The sequence below is a fragment of the Rattus norvegicus genome, chromosome 1 (assembly GCF_021556685.1).
Source record: "Rattus norvegicus strain SHRSP/BbbUtx chromosome 1, alternate assembly SHRSP_T2T, whole genome shotgun sequence".
Taxonomy (NCBI): Eukaryota; Metazoa; Chordata; class Mammalia; order Rodentia; family Muridae; genus Rattus; species Rattus norvegicus.
Window position 1 is genome coordinate 165,570,627 of NC_141534.1, and position 27,508 is coordinate 165,598,134.

General features: G+C 42.9%; 2 protein-coding genes and 1 pseudogene across 4 annotated transcripts; 1 reads left to right on the plus strand and 2 right to left on the minus strand.

Moving 5' to 3' along the window:
* Positions 1-3,705: 3,705 nt before the first annotated feature.
* Positions 3,706-11,582, minus strand: LOC147996894 (uncharacterized). Its single transcript, XM_087607414.1, has 2 exons — positions 11,091-11,582; positions 3,706-4,464 (listed from the first exon to the last, which is right to left on the minus strand). Exons 1-2 carry the CDS (start codon positions 11,580-11,582, stop codon positions 4,327-4,329), a joined length of 630 nt encoding a protein of 209 aa, XP_087463540.1. The 3' UTR covers positions 3,706-4,326.
* LOC148007761 (protein GVQW3-like) lies at positions 4,808-10,360 on the minus strand (annotated as a pseudogene). Its single transcript, XR_015644098.1, has one exon. The product of XR_015644098.1 is annotated as a protein GVQW3-like (transcript).
* Positions 11,449-27,276, plus strand: Thap12 (THAP domain containing 12). 2 transcript variants are annotated; one of them, XM_087558654.1, is made up of 5 exons: positions 11,449-11,669; positions 16,576-16,696; positions 19,249-19,356; positions 22,164-22,258; positions 24,345-27,270. In XM_087558654.1, the coding sequence occupies exon 5, from the start codon at positions 24,503-24,505 to the stop codon at positions 26,261-26,263; it is 1,761 nt and encodes a 586-aa protein (XP_087414780.1). In that variant the 5' UTR covers positions 11,449-11,669; positions 16,576-16,696; positions 19,249-19,356; positions 22,164-22,258; positions 24,345-24,502; the 3' UTR covers positions 26,264-27,270.
* Positions 27,277-27,508: the final 232 nt, after the last annotated feature.

Genomic DNA, 27,508 nt, shown 5'->3' on the forward strand with positions numbered 1-27,508 from the left:
AGTATGTAAGCCAGGTATGGTGGCACACACCTTCAATCCCAGAATTCAGAGGGGCAGGGGCAGGAAGATCTCTGTGAATTTGAGACTAGCCTGGTCTACATTGTGAGCTCCAGGACGGTCAAATGCCAATCTCTGGGAGCCAGTCAGTGACCTCCAGGATCAGTGAGAGACTTTGTTTCAAAATTCAAGGTAGTAATTGAGGAAAACACTGATCTCTGCACCCAAACTCCCGGTGGTAAGCAGGCTGGTCACTCTACTCAGGAGCCTTCTAACTAGAGCAGAATATTCACTCCACAGACTGTGCCCCAACACCACCTCATACTGACTGCCTCCCTCCCTCTCCCCCTTCCCTCTCCCCACTCCCTCTCCCTCTCCCTCTCTCTCTCTCAGCTTCCTGTTTTTCTGTTTGAAACATGTTACTATAGAAACATTGTGGCACGATATAGTGGGGTTTATAAGTGAAGTGTTAAGAATTTTTAGAACCTGCAGAAGTGCAATGTTGGCATTCAGGGGATAAAAGCTAAAATTATGTGACAGTATTCATGACTTCACATACTGTGTCATAAGTACTAACATGGAAACATGAGCCAGCGCTGAAGAGATAAGTGGGCACTTTACAAGATTTATGTGCCCGGGTTTTAAATTTTTCATGGGCATGTCCATGAGAAATATTAAAACCACAAAAATGCAACATACAACTTGGGAAGACCTATGGAAAAGGCGGATGACAGAATGCCAGCATGGCCTCATAAATACACATCTGTGAAAGGACTAGGGACCTGGACACCCAGAGGAATGTGGGAAACATCTGTACTATGTTCTGGGTGGTGACCATATTCCTTAAAAACTGTCTATGAATCATTCTTATTAGACATTCAATGCAAGGTACCTAAAGAACAAACATTTTAGTAAGAGAATTATTACCAAGGGCACAATAGGAAAAACAAAACAGAACCAAACAAAAGTCACCTCACTGGCTTGGCTGGAGTTAGGTAAGTTCAGGATCCTTTGTTGTTATCCCAGCCCTGCCTGCCATCAGGCAGGTGTGTGTGTCAACACGTCGTCCAATCCCCCTGGCTCTATTCCTCATCGAACCTGGGCTTCAATTCTGAAGTTACTTATTAAGTTCTTTTGTGTGCTATGGCCCACATATAGAGTCAGAGGATACATTGTGGGGTTGGATCTGTATTTCCATCATGGGAGTTCCAGGGATCCAGGGATTGACCTCAGGTCATCAGGCTTGGCAACAGGCCCCTTTACCTCTCATCAGCACCACTTCCTAGGTTCTTAAAGTGAGGCCTATGTCCAGTTTCTTCCAGGAGGTAATATTATAAACCAGTTCCTTGTGGCCAGTGCTTGGGGGCTGTTCTACTTAAGAGGAACTAGTAACGGCATGAGCCTAACTATTGTCATCTCACTGCGTACTCTGCCTCTTCACATCCATTTTCTTATTTATACAATCGCTTTAAATGTGACGATTCCAACTTTCCGTTTTCTGCAGTATAAAAGTTAGGTTCTTATAATTGTGCTCTGGGAAAGATTAGTCTTCTAAGGCAAGAGCCCACAGTGGGTACATCTTGCCGCAGTTGGTCATTTTCCTCCATCCCACAAAACTAGGCAGTAGCCAAGGGCAGGGGCTATAGTGTCTGTGTCTACAGACCAGGCCCAAAGAGATTCAGTAAGTGGCTCTCTGCTAGATAATTTGAAGGGAGGAAGCTGAGGCAGTTATGGGGCTGATGAAGGCCCCCAGTGCTAGGGGGCAAACTTCTGTTTCCGTAAGCATTTCTTACCTTTCTAAATTTTCAACAAGCAAAAATATCAACAAAGCACATGTTAAAATCTTTTTCCTGGCTTTCTGTCAACACCCTTGTCTCCCATAAATAACACAGTAGTCGGTTCTTCTAGCATTGTAAGTACTGCTTGCTTCTCCAGTGTCTAGAGTATAGTTTTTCTTAAAAAGAACAATCATTAAAATTATTGTATAGGTTGTGCTCAAAGGACAACAGCACTGCATCTGTGGACCTAACACCTGCCATCTAGTTCCATGCAAAGACTCCTAACAACTAGCTCCAGAAAAGGTCACCTTTAGGGACTCGGGTCCCACGTGGATTCATCTGTCACTCTAGAAGTACAGTCAGAATCATGGGGCATGTAAGGATTTGTCTTGGGCAAATCTGGGTTAGGTACTAACTAGCCAGAGACTGAATGTGGTAATGAATGGGTCACACTTTGTGCTGCTTTCTAGGAGCTGTAAGACAATGGAGCACTTAGCTACATGCCAGGTCTTCTGCCCTGCACCTCCTGTGTTATTCAGCCTAAAAGTCCCATCTAATAACCATGAAGATGCTATATTTTTGACTCATTTTCCTCGCTTAAATGTATGCACATACATATTTTTTTGTGTGTGTGTGTATTACCATATGCCTGCCTAGCACAGTGTCAGGTTCGTATGAGCATGAGTATTTGCTGAATGGGAGAAATGGACAATGCCCTAAGATATATGGCATTCTTTCCCTCACAAATGAGTAACTGAGGCACTCTGGGTGCAGATAAAACATTCAGTCCAGGGCCGGCTGAGGAGCCGGAATCAAAGCCTGAGCCCCACCCTTGCTCTTTCTAGACACAGCAGGATTGATACTTAGGCAGTGAGGAACTGATACAGTTCACGGGACCTATAACCTGCAGAACTCTAAATCACAGTGCTCTATGCTGTGTGCTCCTTTAAGGCTTGGAAGTTCACTAAGTTGATATAACAAGTATTTACTGGAGCGATGACAAAGGGCACATTTAATTTCATCCCTGGGCAGACATTAGCTACATAATTTGTCACTTAAAATTCTACAGCCTAGGGGCTGAAGAGATAGCTCCCTGGTGAAGAGTGCTTGCTGCTCTCACAGAGAGCCTGAGTTCCGTTTCCAGCACCCACTGCACGCAGTTCACAAGCACCTGTTCACAACTCCAGCTCCAGAGAATCTGACCTCCCTTTCGGCCTTACACCCTGTCTGTCACAGGCACCCATACTCATATGCGCAGCTCAAAGCTATGTTACCTGCACGTCCTAAGGGTGGCAGCAGACTTATTAGCACATTGAAAGCTATTCTTAGCACTAAAGATGATCTGGGAGAGGCTCAGAGACTTTCCTCTTCAGGGCCACTTGTACCCTCGTGTCTTCATAACTACTTTGGCTTTTTGAGAGGTCCCTGTCACACCCTTTCAGGGCGTGGGCCCTTTTCCTTTCTGTCCCACTCTGGCTGCCACCACACCTCCATGCAGCCTCCATGTGACCAAGCCGGTTAATTATTCATGAATCAAACTAGCGGTGGAGCCTCAATCTCTCAGCTGCCAAGTTTTGATGCTATTTTAACTGTTGTACTCATGTTAGAGAAATATCTTTTAAAAGCCTATAAACAACAAAAACCTTCAACAACTCAAGGGTTAACAAATCCTTCCTAGGCATTTAAAATTTTTATATATGTGTGGTGTTGGTGGTAGGGGTGTGGGTGGGGGCGTCTGGAGAGATGGCTCAGTGGTTAAGAGCACCGACTGCTCTTCCAGAGGTTGAGTTCAATTCCCAGCAACCACACAGTGGCTCATGACCATCTGTAATGGGATCTGACGCCTTCTTCGGGCACACAGGTGTACTGGCAGACAGAGCACTCACACATGTTAATTAAATGAATCTTTAAAAACAAGACACCCCGACTGTTTTGGATTTATGCATATAATTGTTTCACCTCTTTTAAAGCATCACAGGCATTTCCACTATGTTGCTGAATACTCTTCATTAGCATGACAGCATGCTAGCCTATTATAGTCAGGCAGTAATTTATTTAACCAATTTCCACTGTTAGACTTTCAGATTATTAAGCATAAATTTTGCCCGATTTTTAGACTGTTTCCTTAGGACTGATTCCCAGAAGTGGACTTAGAGGATCAGGGGACACAAACTCTCTAAAGTTCCCCACAGATACTGCCAAACTGCCTTTCAGAAAGCTGTTGCCAATTTACACTTCCAGCATTGCCAGCATGGTTTTTTTTCCCTCTACCAATATGGATCTGTGTAAAGGATAATAAAATTTAAGTGGGACATACAGTCCTTGGGTTATTAATGAAGTTGGAGAGGCACAGTGACTTCTGGCACAGAGACCTGTGACAGGGGTCATCTCTATTTCCAGGTATGCAGTTAACAGTGAGTTAGTGTGAGCACTCAAGACAGCAGACTTCAGCGGGGAGACAATCAGATGTCATATGGCCAAGTCTAAGGCTGGACGCACTTCTGCCACTGCTGTATTCCACTTCGAGGGCAGTGCCTGGCATACGCACCGCTCAGAACACATCTGCTGAGTGAATTAACACAGAATCTTCTTTCAGATGGCTGCCAGAGGGTTTGGTCACTTCTGGTTCCTGGGGAACACTGACTTTCTGACGAAGCAATCTTGTAAAGGTCTGCTCAATCCTGAAAGTCTACCACAGCAATGGAAAAACAGTTTCAATGAATGCAACACAGTAAAGCTCTACTTAGGATAAACACAAACAGACTCATCTATAAAGGCGCGCCCTAGACTGGTCACAAGTATTTATACAGTTGGGTTTCTTTTAATTTGTTTGCAAAAAATATACCGTGGTGTAATGTCGCCTCTACAGCACATGCTTCAATAGGTGATGACATCAATGTATTCTAATGCTGCCCATGGTCAAGGCATTTCTGGAATGACTAAAGTTCTCTTTCTTGCTGCCCATTACAACATGACATCACTTTCGGCATTGCCAAATAGGTTTGGAGATAAAACACAGGAATAATGTAGATGGTAGCCTGTTTAATACCATTTTTAGTGAAAAACAGAATAAAATTCATTTTGTGACTCTGAATGTGGGCAAGCCTGGGGTCTCCTGGTCACATACTCTTTCCAATGGGCCATATTTTCTAGAGAGGAAGCTGTGAGACCGCCAGCCTGACTCGGCATGGACAGTGTTATTAACAGACAACAATCACTCACTTGTCATTCTTAGATATGTACTTTATGCACACTAGACAAGGACATGAAAACCATGGTCCACGGGCCAATGTGCTTTACCACTCTTTTCCTCTGGTTCCCACTTAATTTTTTTCTTTTTTACATTTAAAAATGACTTAGGGGAGGAAATCAAAATATTTTATGAAAACTATGAAATTCCAATTCCAAGATCCATTTATAGTTTCACTGGAACGCGGCCACACTCATCTGTTTCCATATGAGCTCTGTCTGCTTTTGTACTAAGAGACTGGATGGCTCACAAAATATAGTGTTCCCTCTACATAGTCTGCTGACAACTGCACTAGGCCCAAGTGGATCCTTGGAAGGCCCCCATCAGGTTTGGTTGTAGATATTAATATGGGATGAAGTGTGATACAAGCTGCCCCACTTGACTAGGACCACAGAACAATGCATGGCTGCCTGGGACGAGATTCGAGAGCCTAGAAAATCGAGGATGGCTGATCAAACTGAAGCTTCATCTGGAGACCGCAGTGTGAGCAGGCACACATTTCAAAAGCTAAGACCTGGGACCTGGTGAGACTCTGTCCCCAGAGCCTAGCGAGACATGCTGGCGACACGTGTGGAAACCGCAGGCAGCCCGAGCAGTGTGTGCAGCACAGTGGCAGCTCCCCAGCAGCACTCTGCTCCTCTCCTAAGTGTCTTCAAGACATTTTCCATCCAGATCCTTCCAGGAATCTCCATAGCAAATGTGGACTAAGAACAGGAAATGGGTCTAAAAGGAATCCTCTAGAAAACAGGATGTGGGCTACAACCTTTCTCCCTAAATGAGAGGGCTTCCTTTTCTCCCTTCTTTCTTTTTTGAAACAGGGTCTTTACTATGTTTTCCAGGATGGATTCAAACCCATGCTTCTGCCTCAGCCTCTTAGTGCTAGGACTGCAGGCGTGCACTGCCGTGTTCATCTTGATGTTGCCATTTCAATCACTCGGCCAGGGATAAAGTTCAGGAGACTACAGAATGATCTTTGTGTTTTTTCCAAGTCACAGATTTGGTAAAGAGGTGGGGTTTTTTTGTTGTTGTTTTGTTTTTGTTTTGTTTGTCTGTTTGTTTTTTGGTCTTTATTGTGGGGAGCATAGGGAGCAAGATGAGGTGATGGAAGATGAGAAAAGCAGATAGGACCAGAAATAGATGGTCTTTCCTGAACAGGATCTATTCCTCCTAGACTGTTAGCAGAGGCACAGGAGACTACATGAATAGGAGTGGAGGTGAAGATGGGGAGTAAGATCAACTGGAAATTCAGATTAGCAAGCGTGAGGAGAGTCAAGGTATGCAGATGGCCAGCTCTCTTGACAACCTCAGACAGCCAGGCCCGATTGATCTCACGCTAGGGAAAAATACAGCTGTTATATAGATGTTGCAATTCGGAAAGGCTTCCTGACTCAGGTTCTAGAGGTAACTAAGTCCTGAGGAACTGGTAATACTGGTTATATTTGGCTTGCTAACAGTGGCTGCTGGGCTTGGCCACCAGCCCCCATGCCATCCCCGCCTATCCCGTTTCTGAGTATAGGAAGACAATTTGGAGCCAGAGCTGAAGAACTCTCTGCTCCAATTGGAGCACAGCTTAAGTCATGGGCAGGAAGAAGGGCCAAAAAGTCAGAAAGGAGAGTCGTGTGAGTGGAACTGCGCACCAAAGGCCCAAAGCAGACACACCTGGAGGGGTGGCCCAGAATCAGAAAATGAACAACATCCGGGAATCTGAGAACCAAGAACAAGCTAGCCAGGAGTAAAATGAGTGTCTGCAGGGACAGTGAGAAAACACTGATATGGGATCATGGCTCAATCTGAGTTTACCAGATTAGGAACCCAAGACAGCTTTGAAGTAAGGTGCAGGACAGGACAGCAGGTAAGAACTTCAGGAACACTGTTAGGTGGGAACTCTTCTGGTACCTAGGCCACTATGTCAGTTCAGTGACGAGACACAGTCATTTCAAAATGCTTTGCTCCTCCTGACTAAGTTAGGGTAGCAATTCCACTTCCCTCAAACCTGAGACACCCTGCTGCTGCTAACTATTTCTGGGAAAGCCTTTCAAAGCAGTAATGGGCTGAAATGGCAGTTCAAACTGACAGCTTCTTGGGACATGACTTCAGGTGATAAAGTACATCCCTTTTCTTGAAACCACTTGGAACAATCTGAATCCACACTACCAATTACCCACTTCTGGGTATGCTGGGTATTCTAGGTCTACACTGTAATGAGACCATTTTACTCACTGATGCCAGGTCCACTCCAGCCCTATTTACAGGATGAAATAAACACAGAAAGAAGTTCTCTCAGGACCTGTCTTATAATAAGTGAGAGCTGGGAGTCAGAGCACACGCCTTTAATCCCAGCATTTGGGAGGCCAAGACAAGTGGATCTTTGTGAGTTTCAGGTCAGCTGGTGCTACTGTCTCAAAATAGTATAGTAAAACAAAATAAGATGGATAGAAGACCTGAAGTGGTGGTTGTGGGATCCTGGCCTGTGCCCAAGAACACACAATTCAGCAATGTTTACAACAAAGACCAGAGCAAAGATCAGTAAATGTATCAACAACGCTGCAATAGTGGTAACTTCATTCTAAAAACGTGGTTCCCTCGGTGGCAAGCACTTGTGGAGGATCCAGGATTCACCTCATAGGAAGATTTAATGGTCTAATAGAGTGTCTTGAAACTAAGCAAGTAGAAAGTCTATAAGTTGCTCCTTGTTTTAAGAGGTTTTTTTTTGTTTTGTTTTGAAATATATATATTCAATTTATTTACTTTTATCTCATGTGCATTGATGTTTTGCCCGAATGTGTGCCTGTGTGAGGATGTTGGATCCTCTTGAACTGGCGTTACAGTGGTGAGCTACCATATGGTTGCTGGGAATTGAACATGGGTCCTCTGGAAGAACAGCCAGTGCTCTTATCCGATGAGCCATCTCTCCAGTCCCCTTTTAAAAGATAATGTCTTTGTGAGACAAGATCTAGTTTTCAAGGAACTTCCAAACTGATGGGTATTAAACTCAGAGATCCCTTGTCTGCTTTCCAAGTGCTGGAATTAAAGGTATGTGCTACCATGCTCGACCTTGAAAGCCAGAGAGACAGTAAAGAGAAGAACTACATTGATCAGTGTCTTATGGTTTTGTTTTTTCTTTTCTTTTCTTTTCTTTTTTTCGGAGCTGGGGACCAAACCCAGGGCCTTGCACTTGCTAGGCAAGCGCTCTACCACTGAGCTAAATCCCCAACCCCTTGTCTTAGGGTTTTATTGCTGTGAACAGACACCATGACCAATGCAAGTTTTATAAAGGACATCATTTAATTGGGGCTGGCTTACAGGTTCAGTCCATTATCATCAAGGTGGGAGCATGGCAGCATCCAGGCAGGCATGGTACAAGAGGAGCTAAGAATTTTGCATCTTGTTCCAAAGGAAGCCAGGAACAAACTAAGCATCCTCAGGCAGCTAGGCTGAGGGTCTCCAAGCCCACCCCCACAGTGACACCTCTACTCCAATAAGGCCACACCTTCTAATAGTGCCACTCCCTGGGCCAAGCATATGCCAACCATCACAACCAGTGATAGGCAAGACCATCAGCCAGTATTATTCACTTCTTTATGAATAAGGAGGCATCAAGTGTTAGAACCTTTGGGTAAGGCAGATGCTAGCCAGAGCTGTGAGATGCTACTGCCTCCCTTTCCTCTCCTCTCCTCTCTTTTAGGCACCCTGGAGATACTGAATCTGTACTGAGTACCTGCCACCCACCCATGACAACTTTCATCCCATGAACTCTGGCAGGGAGGTAGGAAGAGACTGTTTCAATTTGTACAGCCTGCTTGGAAGGTAGAGGTGGGGTGGGGGGTAATGGGAAATTAACTACTCTTACAAGTGCATTATTATAAATCTATCTGTAGACATCAGGATAGCAATTTATAAATGACTGGCATAAAATTAAGGGCAGAAGAGAAGCAGCAAAATATTTCGAGGTATTCATCTGCAACACCATTGCCCTCCTGTGTAGCCTTAGCAATTTTAGCTGAAAGTGCCATCATTTTCTATTTATACAGGTCCCAAGCCTCATGCGGTACCACCCCTGGGAAACATTCTCTAATCTCCCAGATCTTTGTCTCACGTTTCTTCATGGACATGGTTTTTAAAAACAAAACAAAACAAAACAAAAAAAAACCCCACCTCCTCCATAAAGTCAACCCACACCCAGAAATCTCACTTGGAGTTTTGCATTGTTGATGCTCAAAACACCTGATAGTACTGGGGCCTCAGTCAATAAATGTACGTGTGGATGGGCACTGACTCCCTTAATGTAGGGGCTAAGGAATCACCTGATCACTTCATGTGATTTCATGGTCTTAGTCTCATGGCTAAGGAACACCCAAAAGAGTGGTGGTCTGAAGTGAGGGGGAATGGAACAAACCTAGCTCTCCTGTCTGAGGAACTCTGTAAGGTAAGTATTGGTGGCCAAGCCCAAGTCATTTGGGCTAGATCACACTACTCAATAAATCAGCACACCTGTGCCTTCTGTAACATACTTCTCAGGCCCTGACTATGAAGCAGGCTGACTATGTCAGACTTCTTTTGGGGTCCTCTCAGAAGAGTATGACTCCCGGGGGACAGAAATACTCCTATCCTGCTTCTCACTGGCATGATCCTCTGGGGCAGCACAAGCACAGACACTGACAAGAGTCAAACTTGTTAAGCCAAAGAAATCAAGAAGAAGCTAGAACCAGAGGTCAACAGCCACAGCCCTCCAAAATGGTGGAGAACAGCAAGGAAGAGGACCCCATAGTTCAGTAGTTCACACTGCCAAGTCTGAAGGAGGAGCATAAAACAGATGAAAAGCATCTGAGGACAGTTCCCCCGGCCAGGTTCTCACTACCTCAGGCTCATTACACCAGGATGTGAACTAACCCTCAGCAACCTTGGGGGCGATGCTTCTGAGGATGGATCCTGCAGCAGGCTGGCAGGGGAGTGGCTTCTGGGATTCTACGCAGGCAGAGACATTTCCCCAGCAGCTCTCTGCTGCAGTTAACTCCAAGTCTCAGAACTTGTTAGCTTTCTCCTCACATAAGCTAGTGTTCCTAATTTCCTTTGAATGACTAGTTGGGCATTCAAATTTCCCAAGTTTAGGATGATATTTCAAAATACTTGCTGTAATTTGGGCATTTTTCTCATGTTCAGGTTTCTTTCAGAATGAGTCTAACGGTTTCATTACCTAAATTTAATTCTTCAGCCATCATTCTCACCATTAACTGCCTGTTCGAACAAAGTCCTTGACCTTCCCGATATTTGCATCCATTCTGTGGGTGAATGGACAGCTACTTCAAGCATCACCTCGAACATCTTCCCACTCTTTCTTTTTTTTTTTTTTTTTTTTTTTTTTGTTCTTTTTTTTTCCGGAGCTGGGGACCGAACCCAGGGCCTTGCGCTTCCTAGGTAAGCGCTCTACCACTGAGCTAAATCCCCAGCCCCCCCACTCTTTCTTAAAACTCAAAAACTCAAGCCCTGGACATCACCTTTATCCCCATAAGCTTCTTTCAAAAGATGGTGGGTCTTACTTGCAGACTTGTTCAATTTCACGCAAAATTTGATACTAATTCTTTGTTCTAAATAGCAGTCACTCCTTTTGGCACTAAACCATACAGGAACGTTATCAGGCCACGACTGTGAGAAGCCTGAAGTAAAAATCTCTAGGGTGCTGCTGGCCTAATCATTTCACTGTTCCTGCCCCTCTGGAAGCCACCAGGGAAGGTATTGCTTTTCTGAGCTCTTGCCCTTAGCGTCTAGTCGAGGTGTGTGGCTGGAATTCTAGCACTAACCCGGTCACAGAGTAATCGAAAGGCAAAACCGGTAAAAAAATAAAAATAAAAATAAATCCTCTGCAACCCATGTGTGCGTCCAATCCGTGCGTGGAGTTTCAAAGCAGTTCCTAGAGTCGTCTCGAATCTGTTGCCTTTAAGAGTCTACGGCGACTCATGCAATGGATGCATGAACTGTGACAACTTAAACAAGCAGGGAAGACGCAGCCGTGAAGTAACGGTGAAGATCGCCCCGGACCTACAGAAACCAGCACACAACAAACCTACCAGAGTAACCCAGGGTTGTGCTCTAGAGTCCCGGGAGACTACATCGCATGCGCAATTCCTTCCTTGCGCGGGTTGAGTTGTGCGCGTGCGCATAGAGACACCGCAGCCGGCCAGACGCTCTCGGGTGCGCATGCCCGCCTGCGGGGAGGGCGGGGGAGGAGGGCTGAGGGAAGAGAGGGCACCCTTCAGCGCCCGGGTGCATTGTGGGAAGGAGGCGGCAGCGTCCCGGGCGGGCTGGAGGTGCAGCAGCGGCGGCGGCGGCGGTAAATCCTCCCGGCCGCACACAGCACTGTGGAGCCGCGGCCCCAGCCCAGCCTCGGCCCGCGCGCCCCTCCTGCCCCTCGCGGCTTCGCGCGCCAGCCCCTCCTCCGCGCGCGGCCTTGCGGAGCCGGCCGGCCGGCCCAGCTCCCCTCCCCGGCCCCGCGGGGCGGCCGCGCTGCCCTGACAAGGCGGGGAGGGGAGGGCTGGACCGGCCGGCGGCCGGAGGACCATGCCGAACTTCTGCGCTGCCCCCAACTGCACACGGAAGAGCACGCAGTCTGACCTGGCCTTCTTCAGATTCCCGCGGGACCCGGCCAGGTGAGTGGGGCGTGAAGGCTGCGGAGACTTCGGCACACGTGCGCTCGCGAGCACCCGGCCGGGTGGGTGCCGCCCGGGGGCGCAAAGGCGAATGAAGTGGGCACTCAGCGCCTTCGGTCGTCCGACGCGGTTCTTTAGCTGTCAAAGAAGGGTTAGGCTCCAGGGCTGTGTTCCCGGGGGCCCTGCCTTCCCCCGCGTTACCGGTCTCTTCTAGGACAGTGTTTCTGTTTGGAGCCGCATTCTTTGATCTTAAATCAGGTCACAACTGCTACTTCCTTCGGACTTGTCATCACAATGTTCAAATGCCGACCGTTACTCATTGTCTCCTTTGGTTATTGTGGGGACCACAGAGGATGCGTGTGAAGGCGTGGGAATAGGTATTGCAACTTCACTTTTCCTTGAGGTAGTTTATAATCTGGGTCGTACTTTGAGAATCATAGTGACTTAATGTGATGTGCTGTAGGTGGTTCTCAGGGCTCTCCTGTTGGTTCATTCATTTAAAAAAATCAATGCTTAACCATGTTTGGAGTACTCATGTCAGGTGCTGGTGACTCGAGTGAATTTTGTCACGGACCGCAAAAAGCACGGAGAGAACAGACCTATCAATGGGCGTTGAATATAGCATGATATTAATTAGTTGAACAAATATTTATTGAAAGTCGACAATTGGTAGAAATTGGTCTGAGTACGAGAGTAGGTAACATGAATCAATGAAAATCCCTCCTCTCAGAGGTTACGATCAAGTCTTGGGAAATTGGCAAGTAGAATATTTATAATGGCGTGTCCAATAATGAAAAATATCCCGAAGAAAAATACAACAGAGGTCGGAAGGGCTTTAAGCCAGGAAGCAGGTGGAAAGATAGCTCAGTGCTGAAGAACAAACACTTGCACTCGCAGAAGACCTGGATTCTGTACCCACATGAGGTGACTTAACCACCTCTAACTTCGGTTTCAGGGGATTACAGAGACTCTTCTGGCCTTCATGTGTACCAGGTATACGCGAAATGCAAAACTCTTGTGCATATAAAGAAGCAGATTTAAAAAATAAAAAGTATAGCTAGGGAGCTGAGCACTGGGACATGATCTATATAATCCCAGAGCTGAGGAGGCAGGGAGAATTGAGTTTTGAATCTGGCTCGGGTTAAAGTAAGTTCCAGGCCAGCTAGGGCTATAGGCAATCTTGTCTCAGGATCCTTTTTTTTTTTTTTTTTAAACCTATAAAAAGGGAGGCATGATTTCTATTTTAAACAGAAAAAAAAAAAAAGTCTCACCACAGTGAATCTGAACAAAAAAAAAAAATTAGGGAAGGGGACAGCCATGTTGGAAAAACATCTGGAAACATTAAGAATGAAGTCAAGGCATGCTTGCTAATGAGGTGTATATGGGAGACAAAAATTGTTTAGGAAATTGTTGCCCCTGGAAGACATTCTGGCGTTTATTCTGAGTGAAGTGGGAGAGTTTAGAGCTTCGAGGGTTCTCAACAGTATTTCTGTTCTCAACAGTGTTAGTTATAGGGAAGCAAAGAGCAAGCAGGAAGACCAAAGAAAGACTGTTGGAATAATTCAGATCAGTAGAAGAGGATGAAGAGGTAAACTGATGCATTTAGATAAGGTCTGAAGACGAAGCCAACAGGATTTACTAATAGTTTGGATGTAGGTTATAAAAGGGTCAAGGTTAACTTCTGAGATTATATATGGGAATGGGGTATGTGTGTATGTGTACATGTATGTGTGGAGGCCAGAGGTCATCTAGTGTCTTGCTCTATTACTCCCTACTCCTTTAAGAAAGGGTCTGACTGAACCTATAGGCAGGTTCAGCCAACCCCAGCAATCTCCACTCCCCAAAGTGTTGGAGTTCCAGGCACCTGCACAATGAGTGTTCTCTGGCTTAGCCATCTCCCCTAGACTCCTGAGGTTTGTAACATAAAACAGTCACTGATATAAGAAAGATTGGAGTCTTAGTTTGTTCCGAAGATGTTATAGGTTTGATTTATAATGTGGTATCTGATAGGCTTGGGCAGGCATATTTCAGAGGTGTCTTCAGCCAGAGGGTGGGGTTCAGCACTACAGAACTTGATTAGCATGCGTGAGGTTCTAGGTTCTATCCCCTATACTGGAGGAATTATAAATATTTCATATGGAGATGAATTTTCAAATGACTGTTTTCTCTTTTTCTACATCGTCATCAATATTTGTCTTTTGTTTGTTTGTTTGTTTCTCAAGGTGTTTCTTTATGTAGCCCTGGCTGTCCTGGAACTTACTCTGTAGACTCAGAGATCTGCCTGCTTCTGTCTCCTAAGTCCTGAAATGAAAGGCATGTGCCGCCATGTTTGGCATAGATTTCTGTTTTAAGTCTCTTTACAAATATGTTTATATATTTGAATCAATCTTGTATGTGTGGTTGGTGGCCTTTTAAACAAAATCTTTGCCTATTTAAAATATGTTTATTTTATTAATTTATTTATTGGAGGCAAGTTCTCATTCAGTCTAGCCTAGAATCCACTATTCTTGCCTTGAACTAGCTGCATTCCTCCTGCTTCAGTCTCCTAAGTGCTGGAATTAGAGACGTGAACCACCATTCCTAGCTTGTTTTGTCTATGTTGTGAGATTACTAGTGAAGACTTAGTTTTTTCATAAAGATATCTTACTCAGCACTGATTGTTTAAAGGAAAAAATATATCTTTACTGCTGTTCAAAGCTACTTTGGGTTTTTTTGTTTGTTTTTTAAAAGTTTTTTTGTTTTGTGGATTCAATTGAATCAGTAAATCAGTTTGTGCCTCTGTTTGTCTTTAAGAGAGACCTTAAACGTCTTTCCCAGTATTGATTCCTAATGTCTGGTATGGAAATGTATAGGATTAATCACATGGACAGTTCCTGGGTTGCTATTGGTATCAAAACACTTTTACCTTAGAGATTCTGTGGACAGCAGTGAGTGTGGGGGATCTCCAGAGATTAGTAATTTAAAAATGTAGCTGTAGCACTTTGGTAAACTGCTTCATAGTAAGATATTTTTATGGCTAATATTTTATTTTTGAAGCAGAATGTTTATAATCATAATTTATAACTGTAAAATGTTAAAGTATGGATACCTTGGTCATAGTTACTAAGTAGTATAATACTTAGCTAAATGGAATGGTATATAATTTAGGTATGCCGTTTTAGTTTTAGGTATGAAGATCATAACAGTCACTGTGGTTCACATATTTAAGAGTGGAATTACCAGGCTTAAAGTAGTAAGACATAAGAAGAGCTGGGTGTGGTGCTGCACATCTTTAGTCCTGGCACTCCTGGAAGCAGAGGTAGTTTATCTCTGAGTTCAAGGCCAGGCAGGGATACTTAATGAGACCCTGTTTCAAAAATAAAAGACCCAAGAGGATAAATACGAGTATGCTGATAATGTTATACTAGTAACAATATTATATCTGTTTTATAATACAGTGTAATATGTAAGTAGAACATAAATTTGCTTTCAAACTTGTGATACTTTTTCCATGGCAGAATTTTTATTTTTCTTATCCTGGAATGAAGGAAAGATTTAGTCTTTTTTTTTTTTGGTTCTTTTTTTCGGAGCTGGGGACTGAACCCAGGGCCTTGCGCTTCCTAGGTAAGCGCTCTACCACTGAGCTAAATCCCCAACCCGAAAGATCTAGTCTTAACGGTCAGGGAATTACTTAAACATCTTAATTCTTTATTTCTTGATCTGTACTCATCTCTGGAAAGACTTGGGCCCTTAATAAGTGCTTAGTAAACATAGTTATTTGTTTTTCTGAAATTAAGCACTAAACTGTGTTTACCTTGATTAGCATCTTCAATACTTTTCAATATAGTGGAGTGTGCAGATCCTGTCTCTCTTGGAACTTGCTTTTGCATTTGTACATATATTTTATGTGAACTAAATCATGATTGTTATAAGGCAAGTGCTTATGACCTTCATGCTTATATGAGGTACGGTAGTTGTTTGTAGAACATGTACTTGCTACCTCTCTGCCTGCTGGTGGTGTTTCCTTAGCTCGAGGGAAATAGTGAAGAGCTGTTTGTCAGGCTGTTGGCCCTGATGCTGATGAGCTCTCTGTGCTGCCACCAGTTGAATTCTCACTGACTTGTAGATGTCTTGCCTGAGCAAGTTACTTCCTAACTTTTTAGTTTGAAGGGTTTAGTCTAAGTGTCTTCAAATGTTTCTTTCTTCTGATTGTATTATTAATCAACTTCTCCAAATTGTGTTATAGATCCATATAGCAAGAATCCATTCTTCATCCTCTTTCTCCTATCCCTCCTCCTTCCCTCCTCCTCCTTCTTTGTCTCCTTTGTCTTCGTTGTCTTTGAGACAGGGTTTCTGTGTATGTAGCCCTGGCTATCCTGGAACTCACTCTGTAGACCAACCAGGCTGGCCTGGAACTCAGAGATCCACCTGCTTCTGCCTCTCAAGTGCTGGGATTAAAGGCGTGTGCCACCACACTTGGCTCAGGAATCCATTCTTTTTTTTTTTTTTTTTTGTTCTTTTTTTCGGAGCTGGGGACCGAACCCAGGGCCTTGCGCTTCCTAGGTAAGCGCTCTACCACTGAGCTAAACCCCCAGCCCCTCAGGAATCCATTCTTAACATATTTGCCTTAAAACTAAATTTGGAGTTTTGAGGTCTCACTGTGTGACCTTGCCTGGCTTGGAACTCATTGGGATCTTCCTCCTGCTTTCCAGGTACTGGGATTAAAGGCATGTACTACCATGCCTGGCATAAATTATGTTTTGAAACAGACTCTTCTATATAGTTTACACTGGTCTTAAATCCAGAGTCTGCCTGCCTCAACCTCCCGAATACCAAGAGTATAGGTGTGTGCCACTATGACCAACCCATATGCTAACATGTAAAGTTTAAGTTTATATATCATAATTATATTTGGTTTTCTTTACAGATGCCAGAAGTGGGTTGAAAATTGTAGGAGAGCAGACTTAGAAGATAAAACACCTGATCAACTCAATAAACATTATCGACTATGTGCCAAACACTTTGAGACCTCTATGATCTGTAGAACTGTAAGTAATCAGCTTGGCCTCTTTCTCTCCTACAGTGTAAAAGGGTATGATACTATGTGTATGTATCTCAGGCAGTTTTTCTAGAGTTTTGTTTCTTTAGTGTGGTTCTAGTGGTAGAACTGAGTTTTTTATTTATCAGGCAAGTACTCTACCACCAAGTCAGTCCCTGCCCCTCTCAGAGCTTTCCTGTGAATGACAGTTTCATCCAGACCACGGTCTTTGTGTTCATTTGAATGTCCTCTTAAGGAACAGCACTTACTTTGTTTCCACTATTTATTTTTGAGAGTCAGTGTCACACAAGGAGCGTGAAAAATAGTTCTACCCTGACTTTTCCTTTCTTGGCCCTGATTCTAAAGATAGCAGATCAAGTAGCCTTTTTGAAATCTTAATATTTCTAATGTTCTAGGGTTCTGTTACTGCTGTGACTCATAAAAGCCAGAGACAGATTGGATTGACATGTATGAACCACTGTAGAAGCTAGAAAGGAAGAGCTTTTGGATCCGCAGTGTTATGCTTGTATAGAGCTAACGTTCTGTGTTAGGTTTGCTCGAGAAGCAAACTTGACTTGAGGGTACACTGTGTATCACTATGGCAATTTATTTTGGTATTTTTTTTCAGATGCATTTTGCAGAGGCATCAGAAAACTAAAGAATGATTGGGTTATTTTATTTCTCAATATTAATTGAAGCAGATACTTATGAAGTCATTGGGAGGTGAGCCAATTCTGGTTCAACAATTTAATCACAAATACTTGAGGGATTTTTCTTTTCTTTTCTTTCTTTTTTTTTTTTTTGCCTTGTTTTATTACAAGTTTAATACTCATCAGCCAAAAAGTTTCATATGTGTAAAAGGCAAACTACTTTTGTGTTCTTGACATTCATTAAAAAATATCACAAATTATTTAGAAATATACAAGACTTGCCTTTTTTATTTAAGTCTAGTCAATATCTAACTGTATAATTTCAGTGATAAAAATTTGAAATTTTTAAAATATAGCTCACTAATGTAGCTGACATAATTCAGCGTTTATATCAGAAAGACTAGCTAGTTTTGCTTTTTTAAAAATCCCAAAGGATTCTTTCATCTTAAATCAACCCAAATGTGAGAAATTTTTTTTTTCTGTATATGTAGAGCAAGCAGCTGCTGAAAGCCAGCTTGTACGATAATTGTATTAAAATATGTAAGCCCTTTGGCATCATTTGTTTGGCATTTAAGATGTTGTTAACTAACATACATGAGTAGTTCTGCCAAAACCACAATTTTTATTATCTTTGATGCTAGAGTAAGATCAGTGTAGTTCCTTTATATTACCAGAGAGTAAACCTTGATATGGAGTTAAAATTTTTCACATAAGTTAGACACATGTATTTATAAATGAATATAGAATGTCCCATTTTTCATTCACATTCTAGTTTTTCTGATGTTTCCTTTGTCTGCTACTTTTAAAATTTTTAAATTTTTTAGAATGTCTTATCCCTCCCCAATCACCCAGCTATTTGGTGTTGACTGTGTTTATTTTGAGACTTTGGCTTAGTGAGAAAGTGGAGAAACTTGGGGAATCAGAGTTTGCTTTCCTCTGTAGCTTTGTCCATAACCAATCTCAACCCAAACTTCTGGCATGGAATTGAGTTAGAAAACACTGCCTCTGAGTAGCAGTTCTCCCTGAGTGTTTTCAGCATCTCTAAATGGAACCCAAAGAGTATGTTCCACATAGATATATTTTTCTGTGCTATCTTCCCAATCTCCCTTACCAAGGAGAAAAAATTTAAAGAGATCATAGTTTCACTAGTACCAAAAGTTTTCTCAAAGTGTGCTCTGTGTTTTCCATTGTAACTAGAGGGAGAAATAAAAGCCACTGTCTCTTTGGATTAGAGAGCAGGAATAATGGTTATTTATCAGTTACTCTCCTTAATTAATTTCTTGTTGTCCAGCTACTCTTGGCTCACTGTGGAAGACTGTTACTATGTAGGTTTGAGTCCTGCTTCCAGCAAGGCACAAGTAGTAGGGCAGAAGTGTCTTCTCCAGTGATTAGAGCATTGGGACAAGAAGGGAGTTTAGAAATGCCTGGTTGAATGGTGGTAGATTTATGATTATGTATTTAGTTATCCTTAGTTTGTTAATAATTTCATTTTGGAAAATGTTGAACTTAACCTCCTATTTAGAAAAAGAAACTGGGGCCTAAAAAGTAAGTTAATTTAACTAGAGCCCCTTAGTCATTGGTCAAGTTAATGTTATTTATTTTTCCTGTGTTTTGATATTTCCCGGTACTAACAACAGCAGTGGAGTGAACAGCAGGTAAGGAGGGAGCATTGTGACTGAATACAGAAGGGGATAGGTAATTTGGGAGACCTGAGTCCTGTAGATTTGGCAGCTCAAGGAAGAGCAGAAAAGCCAAGATCTCCAGAAGGGCATTGATCGAACTTTTCAAGTGTGTACTTTGGGGACAGGTAAAGAAGTAATGGGGAGTCAGCATAGAACTTTGTTTCCTTTTTTTGTTGTTGTTGTTGTTGTTTTGAAAGACCATCTCTGAATTGATATATTTTCTTTTTCAGAGTCCTTATCGCACAGTTCTTCGAGATAATGCAATACCCACAATATTTGATCTTACCAGTCATTTGAACAATCCACATAGCAGACACAGAAAACGAATAAAAGAATTGGTATGTCTGGCTCTCTGGCCTTCCCTTCCCATAATCCTGTTAAACAAGTGTGGAAGCAAGTTCTTTTGTCTCACAGGTGGCATGCTAGGAAATGATGCTATGCTTATTAAGAGTCGGTCTGTCTTACTATTGGTTAAACTGAAAAAGCTCTAAATATAGCCAGTTGATAGTTGTTGAGTTGGGGTAGATGTATGCTGTTAATTGCCAGTCCCTAGCTCATAGCTTTTCTGGGCTTGGTAGCAAGGAGAACAAAACTGCCATGTTTCCAGAATCTAGCACAAAGGAGTAAAGAAAAGGAAAGTATTAGAACTGGAGATCTGGACTGTTTTAGAGATCAGGATTTCACTGATTTTTGACAAGTTGTAGAAAAAGTTTAAAAGTTTTTCATGTTGTGTGCTTGACTCCTGTGTGCTTTTATAATCTTCTGCTACCTTTTAGACTTGATAGCAGAAATAGACCTAGCTTATGTCGACCTTGGGTGAACACAATTACTGACACATTGCCACTATCAAGACCCTTTTTGTTCAATTTGGTTCAATTTATGTAATTATTAGTGTGCACACACATATGCCAGGCCATGTGTATGGAAACCAGAGGACACGTTTTAGGAATTGGTTTTCCTTCCTTGGGAGCCCGGTGATTTGTGTGTAAGCCATGAGCCATTACCTGCTAAGCTGGCTCAGCTCCCCTTACCTGGTTTTGAAGACAAGACCCAATTAGCTCTTCAGAGGGTTGCTTGGTTTGGTTTGGTCTTTTTGAGAGGTGGGAGTTGTTGGTTTGGCTTGGGTTGAGTTACTTTGTGTTTTTTGAGGGGGGGGGGGTTGTTGTTGGTTTGGTTCGGTTTGGTTTGGTTTGATTTGGTTCAAGAAAAACTTGCATGTTGTAGATATTGCTCCTGGAAGTTAGATGAGACTCATCGAAGTCCTCAGGTCTTGGAATGGGTGTGGGGAGGTTTTCTTTGCTTGCCCAGTTTCTCCCTTTCCTCTCTCTTCTTGTGGTTTAATTTTGTTTTCAAAAATTTGTGATCTTCCTCTAGAATGTTTTAGTGCTTTGCTTTCTCTGTTCCTGAAGCTCCTTCAGCAGTGCTTTGACCTGGGTAGTTAATCAGCACCCACCATATTTATTTATTTTACTGGTGTTCTCTTGATTTAGGGGGTTGTACTTCTTTTTAAGGTTTTTTGTCTTGTTTGTTTGGTTTGTCTTTTGCTTTGTCTGTCGTTTTTGGCTTTCTGAACGTTTTGCCTCACATATATCTACCCCAAGCCAGTTTGAAGGTGTGATGTTCTCCCTGCTTAGCTGGCAGTATTTTGTAATTCCTCCTAGCTCTTTAACTACGACTATTGTTTTGTTTTTAAAAAGTCCTCATATTTTTTTTTCCAAACGTTACGTGATGCCTAGAGGATCTTGTAAGTCTCCATTGTCCTTGAAGTCTGGTGCTGTCCCGATTCTCGTCTTCCTAAAGGCTTCCTAAAGTTTCTTATTGTGGACATTAACATTTTATTGAACAGGGCCAGAGATTGGTCTGGTCCAGTGCTTGCCTGGCAGTTGCCTGGCATTGGCTTCGATCCCAAGCACCACCAACCCTTTTTTTTTTAAAGTAACAAGTGCTGTAGTGTATCTTCGTTTCCTTTATTATCCAGTCTGTTGACCATTTTACCATCTTGTGACTTAAGCCGTCACTTAGTTTTGCTTCCTGACTTTCCTACCTTTCTCTGGCGTTTGTTGTAGGTGAGTGCTGAGCCTTGCATGGCAGTCCTCTGCACCCCTTTTCTTCTGAGTGCTCTGTCCCACGGTGAAGAGCTCAGCCTCTGTGTTTGCAGCCGTTGGATCCCTAACTCTGCCTTTCATAGCAGGCAACTTCCATGTGGCGTGCCCTCTGGATGAGGAGGAACTGTTCCCGCTAACCAGCCTGCTAATGTTTCTTATTAGTAGCAGTGTCCAGAGCTGCCTCCAGGTCTGTGCTGTCTGAGGCTCTCCTTGGTACTGTTGTTTTCCTGCCACGGTTAGTAGTAGTGTAATACAAACATGAGAGAGCCTTGCTTGAGAGGAGAGTAAAAGACAAAGCTGGAGTCCTTCCCCGGTCTACCCGTGACTGTAGGCTTGGGGTGCATAGAGTACGTAGACTCTGTGTGTTTATTTCTTGTCTGAGCTGACGCTGTCGCTGTCTGCTTCCTAGGCACTTGTCATTGGTTTTTTGTAGGTTCTGTGATGCAGGGGGCTTCTTGTTTTGTGACGTCCTTAAGTCTAGATTTGGAAGAAGAGTCTGCTGCGTCCTCTTGAATTCTATACTAAGTGCTATGTGTGGTGTACCTTCGTCCCATTTATTACTTAATACATGTTTGTCTAGTTAGGATACTCAGGGAGAAAGCATGTTAAAGAGCATGTGCTTTCTCTTCTGGTACTTTACTTTAGCTTGTAATCATGAGCACATTACACAGTTTTGGTTTCCTATCATCTGTTTGAAGAGTTTGTTCCATATGAAGAATTGATGCTCTTTGGAGCTAAGGATAATGATTAGTTGATTAAAGTGCTTGTATACAAGCATGATGTCCTGGGTTCGATTCCTAGCACCACAGAAACCAACACCTGAGAGATGAAGGCAAGAGGATCAGAAGTTCAAGGTCACCCTCAGTTACTTAGTTCAAGACCTGCCTGGAATACATGAGACACTTCCCTTAAACAAGAACAGTAACAGTACCCCTCAAACTCTTGAATGAGATTTTTTTCTCAAAACAGCCTTTTTTTTTTTTTAAGTTTAAGATGATTTACTAGAAATGATTTTCTCAAAATGTTTTCTTCTTTTTTAGAGTGAAGATGAAATCAGGACTCTGAAACAGAAAAAAAGTAAGTGATAGTGTTAATGACTCAGCTTCTCAAGGCCTTTTAAGAAGGCCTTGACCTGGTAAGAACAACTAAATATGTTTTATTTCCACAGCCTCCCTTGAAAGTGAATGTAAAGGAGTGGTTGGCTCTACCCTGCAGCCTGGAATTATTAGAGACTACAGTTTTAGTTCATTCTGCCTTTGCCTATGCATTGCTGTTACAGAGCACAGAGGGAGCGCCTTCTGCCCTCAAGGTGCTCTCAGTGTGGTAGTAGTGGCAGACCACAGAGTGTTCCAGTAGGGAAGGAAAGGCTCCAATAAAGCCAGCCAGTCCAATTACACCCATGTACCTTGTGGTCCATAATTATCTCTTGGCTTAAGGGAAAAATGCTGTGGAGACAGTTGGTACATTGGGTGTCATGGTTACAGAATCTGTAGGTGCTGATGTGTAAAGTGGGCCATTAAAAGGTGAGGCTGAAAGTCGTTTCTGTTCTTACCAGTTGCCCCCATTTCTCCTTTAGCTTCTCTTGCTACTGCAGACATGAGTTTTGATGCCATTCTATCCTTCTGGTACTTTTATTTAACTTTCACAGTAGCTCCATGATAAGTAATGCTGTTTTCCTTTGTTATCGATGGGAAACAAACTCAGCAAAGACAGGCAGGAAAGCTGTTCTACACAAGCATAGAGTAGTATAAAACAAGCTGCTGGATAGAAAGAACCCCATTCATCTAGATGTTCTTAGGGACTCTGAGAGCCTAAGGTCTCAGATGAACCCAGAGGAGTGAGCACAGTGTTCAGAACTTGCTCAGTTGATTGGAAGTGGAGTAAGGGAGGACAGAGGGGAGGTAAGGACAAAAAGGAAGGCAGGCATCCAGGTTAACTTCTTTCTTTCTGGGTGCGTATGAGAGAGGAAAGCTAGAGGAGGAATCTTCCCTGGACTCCCTGAGCCCTGCTGAGCTCTGAGAGCCTGGGATGCCTAGAAGCAGCTTGCTTGCGCAGTCCCAGTCACTAGACTTTGCTCTGTATCAGGGAGCCTGCTTGTCTCTGCCACCTTAGTGCTCTGACTGGAGTGTGTGCACTAGCTACCTGCTGTCCTTCCCTGCTGTGTCCTCCATATTCACGTCATTGTCAAATGCAACCTCCTGTTCAGCTGTTGTCGTAGTTAGAGTTCATATCTGTGAAGAGACACCATGATCACAACAACTCGTAGTTGGGGCTGGTTTAGTCATCATGGCAGAGAGATAGGCAGCATGCACGCAGACATGATGCTGGAGGAGCCCATTCTGCACTTCGATCCACGGGCAGCAGAAGGGAACTGTCATGCTATGCTACCTCAAAGTCCCCACCCTACAGTGACAAATTTCCTCCAGTAAGGCCGCACCCACTGCAATAAAGCTATACCTCCTAATAGTGGCACTCCCTATGGCCAAGCATTCAAACATATGGATCTGTGGGAGCCATTACTGTTCAAACCACCACAGATGTTTTCTCAGTGATGCTATATAATTTTTGGTGGTCTTATAGACCTAGACCTTAAGAACTTGGTTTTTAATGGTTCTTCGGATTTTCATTCTTTTTTCTGGAGCCATTATTGACCTGCATGACTCGAGTAGAGAAGACACTGTCCCTAACCAGATATAAAGAGACCAGGCTGAGCTGGCTGATATTCTAACATTAGCCTGATCCCATTATGAGTCTATATTACCTGGTTTTATAGAACTGTCTTCCATATAGAAGTGTGGCTTAGCAGTTAGATAGAAGTGATGTCTCTCTGGTTCGTGGATTTCATTTCATTTCTATCCTGTAACTGTATCTGTGGCCTTGGGCACGTTATTTACTTCTCTATTTGCCAAGTGGGATTGATACTGTCTTCCTGAAGAAAGTAATGTGATACCTGTAAAATGTTAGCCACAGTGCCTGTAGGAATATTTGTTCTCTCTACTCACCTTCCTTTTTCTCATGGCATGAACTTCTGTTATTCATATTAATAGTTTGTGAAATGCCTTGTGAGTTTATTAAAAATTGTGCCCTACTCTGCTGATGTTCTATTAATGGTAAATGAATGCGTTTGTGGATTTTAATATTTAGCCAATCAAAAGTGTAACTTGTTCTGTCTTTCGTGGTTCTTCATGAATCTGTTTGTAAAACTAACTTTTGTTTTCCAGTTGAGGAAACTTCTGAACAAGAACAGGAAACTAACAGCAATGCTCAGAACCCCAGTGCAGAAGTGGGGAACCAGCAGGATGGAAATGTGTTGCCTTTAACCCTTGAAGAGAAGGAGAACAAAGAGTACCTCAAATCATTATTTGAGATTCTGATTCTCATGGGAAAGCAGAACATACCCTTGGATGGGCACGAGGCTGACGAGATCCCAGAGGGTCTCTTTGCTCCAGATAACTTCCAGGCACTCCTAGAGTGCCGTATCAATTCTGGAGAAGAAGTCCTAAGGAAGCGCTTTGAGACCACGGCGGTCAACACGTTATTCTGTTCTAAAACCCAGCAGAGGCAGATGCTGGAGATCTGTGAGAGCTGCATTCGGGAGGAGACACTCAGGGAAGTGAGAGACTCACACTTCTTTTCCATTATCACAGACGACGTGGTAGACATAGCAGGAGAAGAGCACCTGCCCGTGCTGGTGAGGTTTGTCGATGATGCTCATAACCTGAGAGAGGAGTTTGTGGGATTTCTGCCATATGAAGCTGACGCAGAGATTTTGGCTGTGAAATTTCACACTACAATAACCGAGAAATGGGGATTGAATATGGAATATTGTCGTGGTCAGGCTTACATTGTGTCCAGTGGATTTTCTTCCAAAATGAAAGTTGTTGCTTCAAGACTTTTAGAAAAATATCCCCAGGCCGTCTACACCCTCTGTTCTTCCTGTGCCTTAAATGCATGGTTGGCAAAGTCTGTCCCTGTGATCGGGGTGTCTGTGGCTTTAGGAACCATTGAGGAAGTCTGTTCTTTTTTCCATCGATCACCACAGCTGCTTTTAGAACTTGACAACGTAATTTCTGTTCTTTTCCAGAATAGTGAAGAGCGAGGTAAAGAACTGAAGGAAATTTGTCATTCACAGTGGACAGGCAGGCACGATGCCTTTGAAATCTTGGTGGATCTCCTGCAAGCACTTGTCTTATGTTTAGATGGTATAAATAGCGACACAAATATTAGGTGGAATAACTATATAGCTGGACGAGCGTTTGTACTCTGTAGTGCAGTGACAGATTTCGATTTCATTGTTACCATTGTTGTTCTTAAAAATGTGTTATCTTTTACGAGGGCCTTTGGGAAGAATCTCCAGGGACAAACCTCTGATGTCTTCTTCGCAGCCAGCAGCTTGACTGCCGTACTGCACTCACTTAATGAGGTGATGGAAAACATCGAAGTTTATCATGAGTTTTGGTTTGAGGAAGCCACAAATTTAGCAACCAAACTTGACATTCAAATGAAGCTGCCAGGGAAGTTCCGGAGAGCCCAACAAGGTAACCTGGAATCTCAGCTAACCTCCGAGAGTTACTATAAAGATGCTCTCAGTGTTCCAACAGTAGAGCACATTATTCAGGAACTTAAAGATATTTTCTCTGAACAGCACCTCAAAGCTCTGAAGTGCCTGTCTCTGGTACCCTCAGTGATGGGGCAGCTCAAGTTTAACACATCCGAAGAGCACCATGCTGATATGTACAGAAGTGACCTACCCAATCCTGACACGCTCTCTGCCGAGCTTCACTGTTGGAGAATCAAGTGGAAACACAGAGGAAAAGATATCGAGCTCCCGTCCACCATTTATGAAGCCCTCCATCTTCCTGACATCAAGTTTTTCCCTAATGTATATGCTTTGCTGAAGGTCTTATGTATTCTTCCTGTGATGAAAGTTGAGAATGAGCGCTATGAAAATGGACGAAAGCGTCTCAAAGCATACCTGCGGAACACTCTGACAGACCAGAGGTCAAGCAATTTGGCTTTGCTTAACATAAATTTTGATATAAAACATGATTTAGATTTAATGGTGGACACATACATCAAACTCTATACAAATAAATCAGAGCTTCCTACAAATAATTCAGAAACCATTGAAAATACCTAAAAGATTTTAAAAATGGCTGTTGTCTTATTTTGCTGTTTGGAAGAAAAGCTGCAAGGTATAGTAGGCCAGTTAATGACTTGCCATAGACCTCCAGTTTAACATATCAATTAGCTATTGGGAATCCACATATTTAAATGGCCCCTGTTTGAACTCTCATGCTCTCAGTACCTGTCTGTTCTTCCAGAAGTTGGCATTGGGAGTACCAAAATGCCTCTCTGCTAGAGGCACTCTGGAAATGTTTTAGTTAAAAGTCATTTTAGATCTGACATCATCACTGTTGATCCGGTTGTCAGTTATTAAGTTATCAGGTCTTTGGAAAATGAATTTTGTGAGAGAAATACATTTTATAACGTGTCATGATGAAATACACCATTGACTTTTGACTTGGAGTTACAGGTGTTTAAAATCTGTGGTAGCAGCACTTGGAAGGCAGAGGCATGAGGATGACATGTTTTAGGCCAGCCTGCACACATAGTGAGAAACAAGTGAGGCCCGGGGTGGAGCTTAGTGTGGAGCTCTTGCCTAGCATGTGCAAGCCCTAGGCTCTTGCCTCGGTGTGGCAAAAGCAAAACCAACAGATCAGCTTGTGATGGGTAGTCACGGGAAGTAAGGACAGCCTCCTGCGCAGGTTCTGTCAGGGCAGAAGAGCCTCAAAGGAGCAAGTTAAAGTAAGAATGGCAGAGCCGGGCACTGGCCCCTCATTTGATTGTTGCTGTTTACATTCCTTTGCTGAGCCCACATTTTCATAAGCGTTTTGTTATTCTCTCTGCTTGGTGGAGAAGACAGACCCAGAGGCCATCCATAATAGGCAACTGACTTGTCTGTTTTCTTCTTTTTACATGATTATGTCTACTGCCTCATCTTGATTTATCAGCAAAACCTACAGAAATAAATGTTTTGTGGTTTATCTTAAAAATAATACAGAAAATATTGCTGTTATTTTTGGTGAATAAAATTAATTTTGTATAGTTTATTTCAATCTAAATAAAATGTGAATTTTGTTTAAATTTCAGGTGAGGTATTTTTGGTGGGACAGAACACATTCTTGTATATTTTCTTAAAATAGTTATTTCATAATCAGCCTCATGCCTTTTATAATTCAAGATGAAGTATTTTCTAGTTTTTCTTTTTTTGGTTTATGTTTTAAGGTATAGGAAAATAATTAAAATCAAGAAGTTATTAAGTGAGGACTGGGCTGGAGCTCTTGCTAGCATATGCAAGGCCTAGGCTCACGCCTGAGAACTG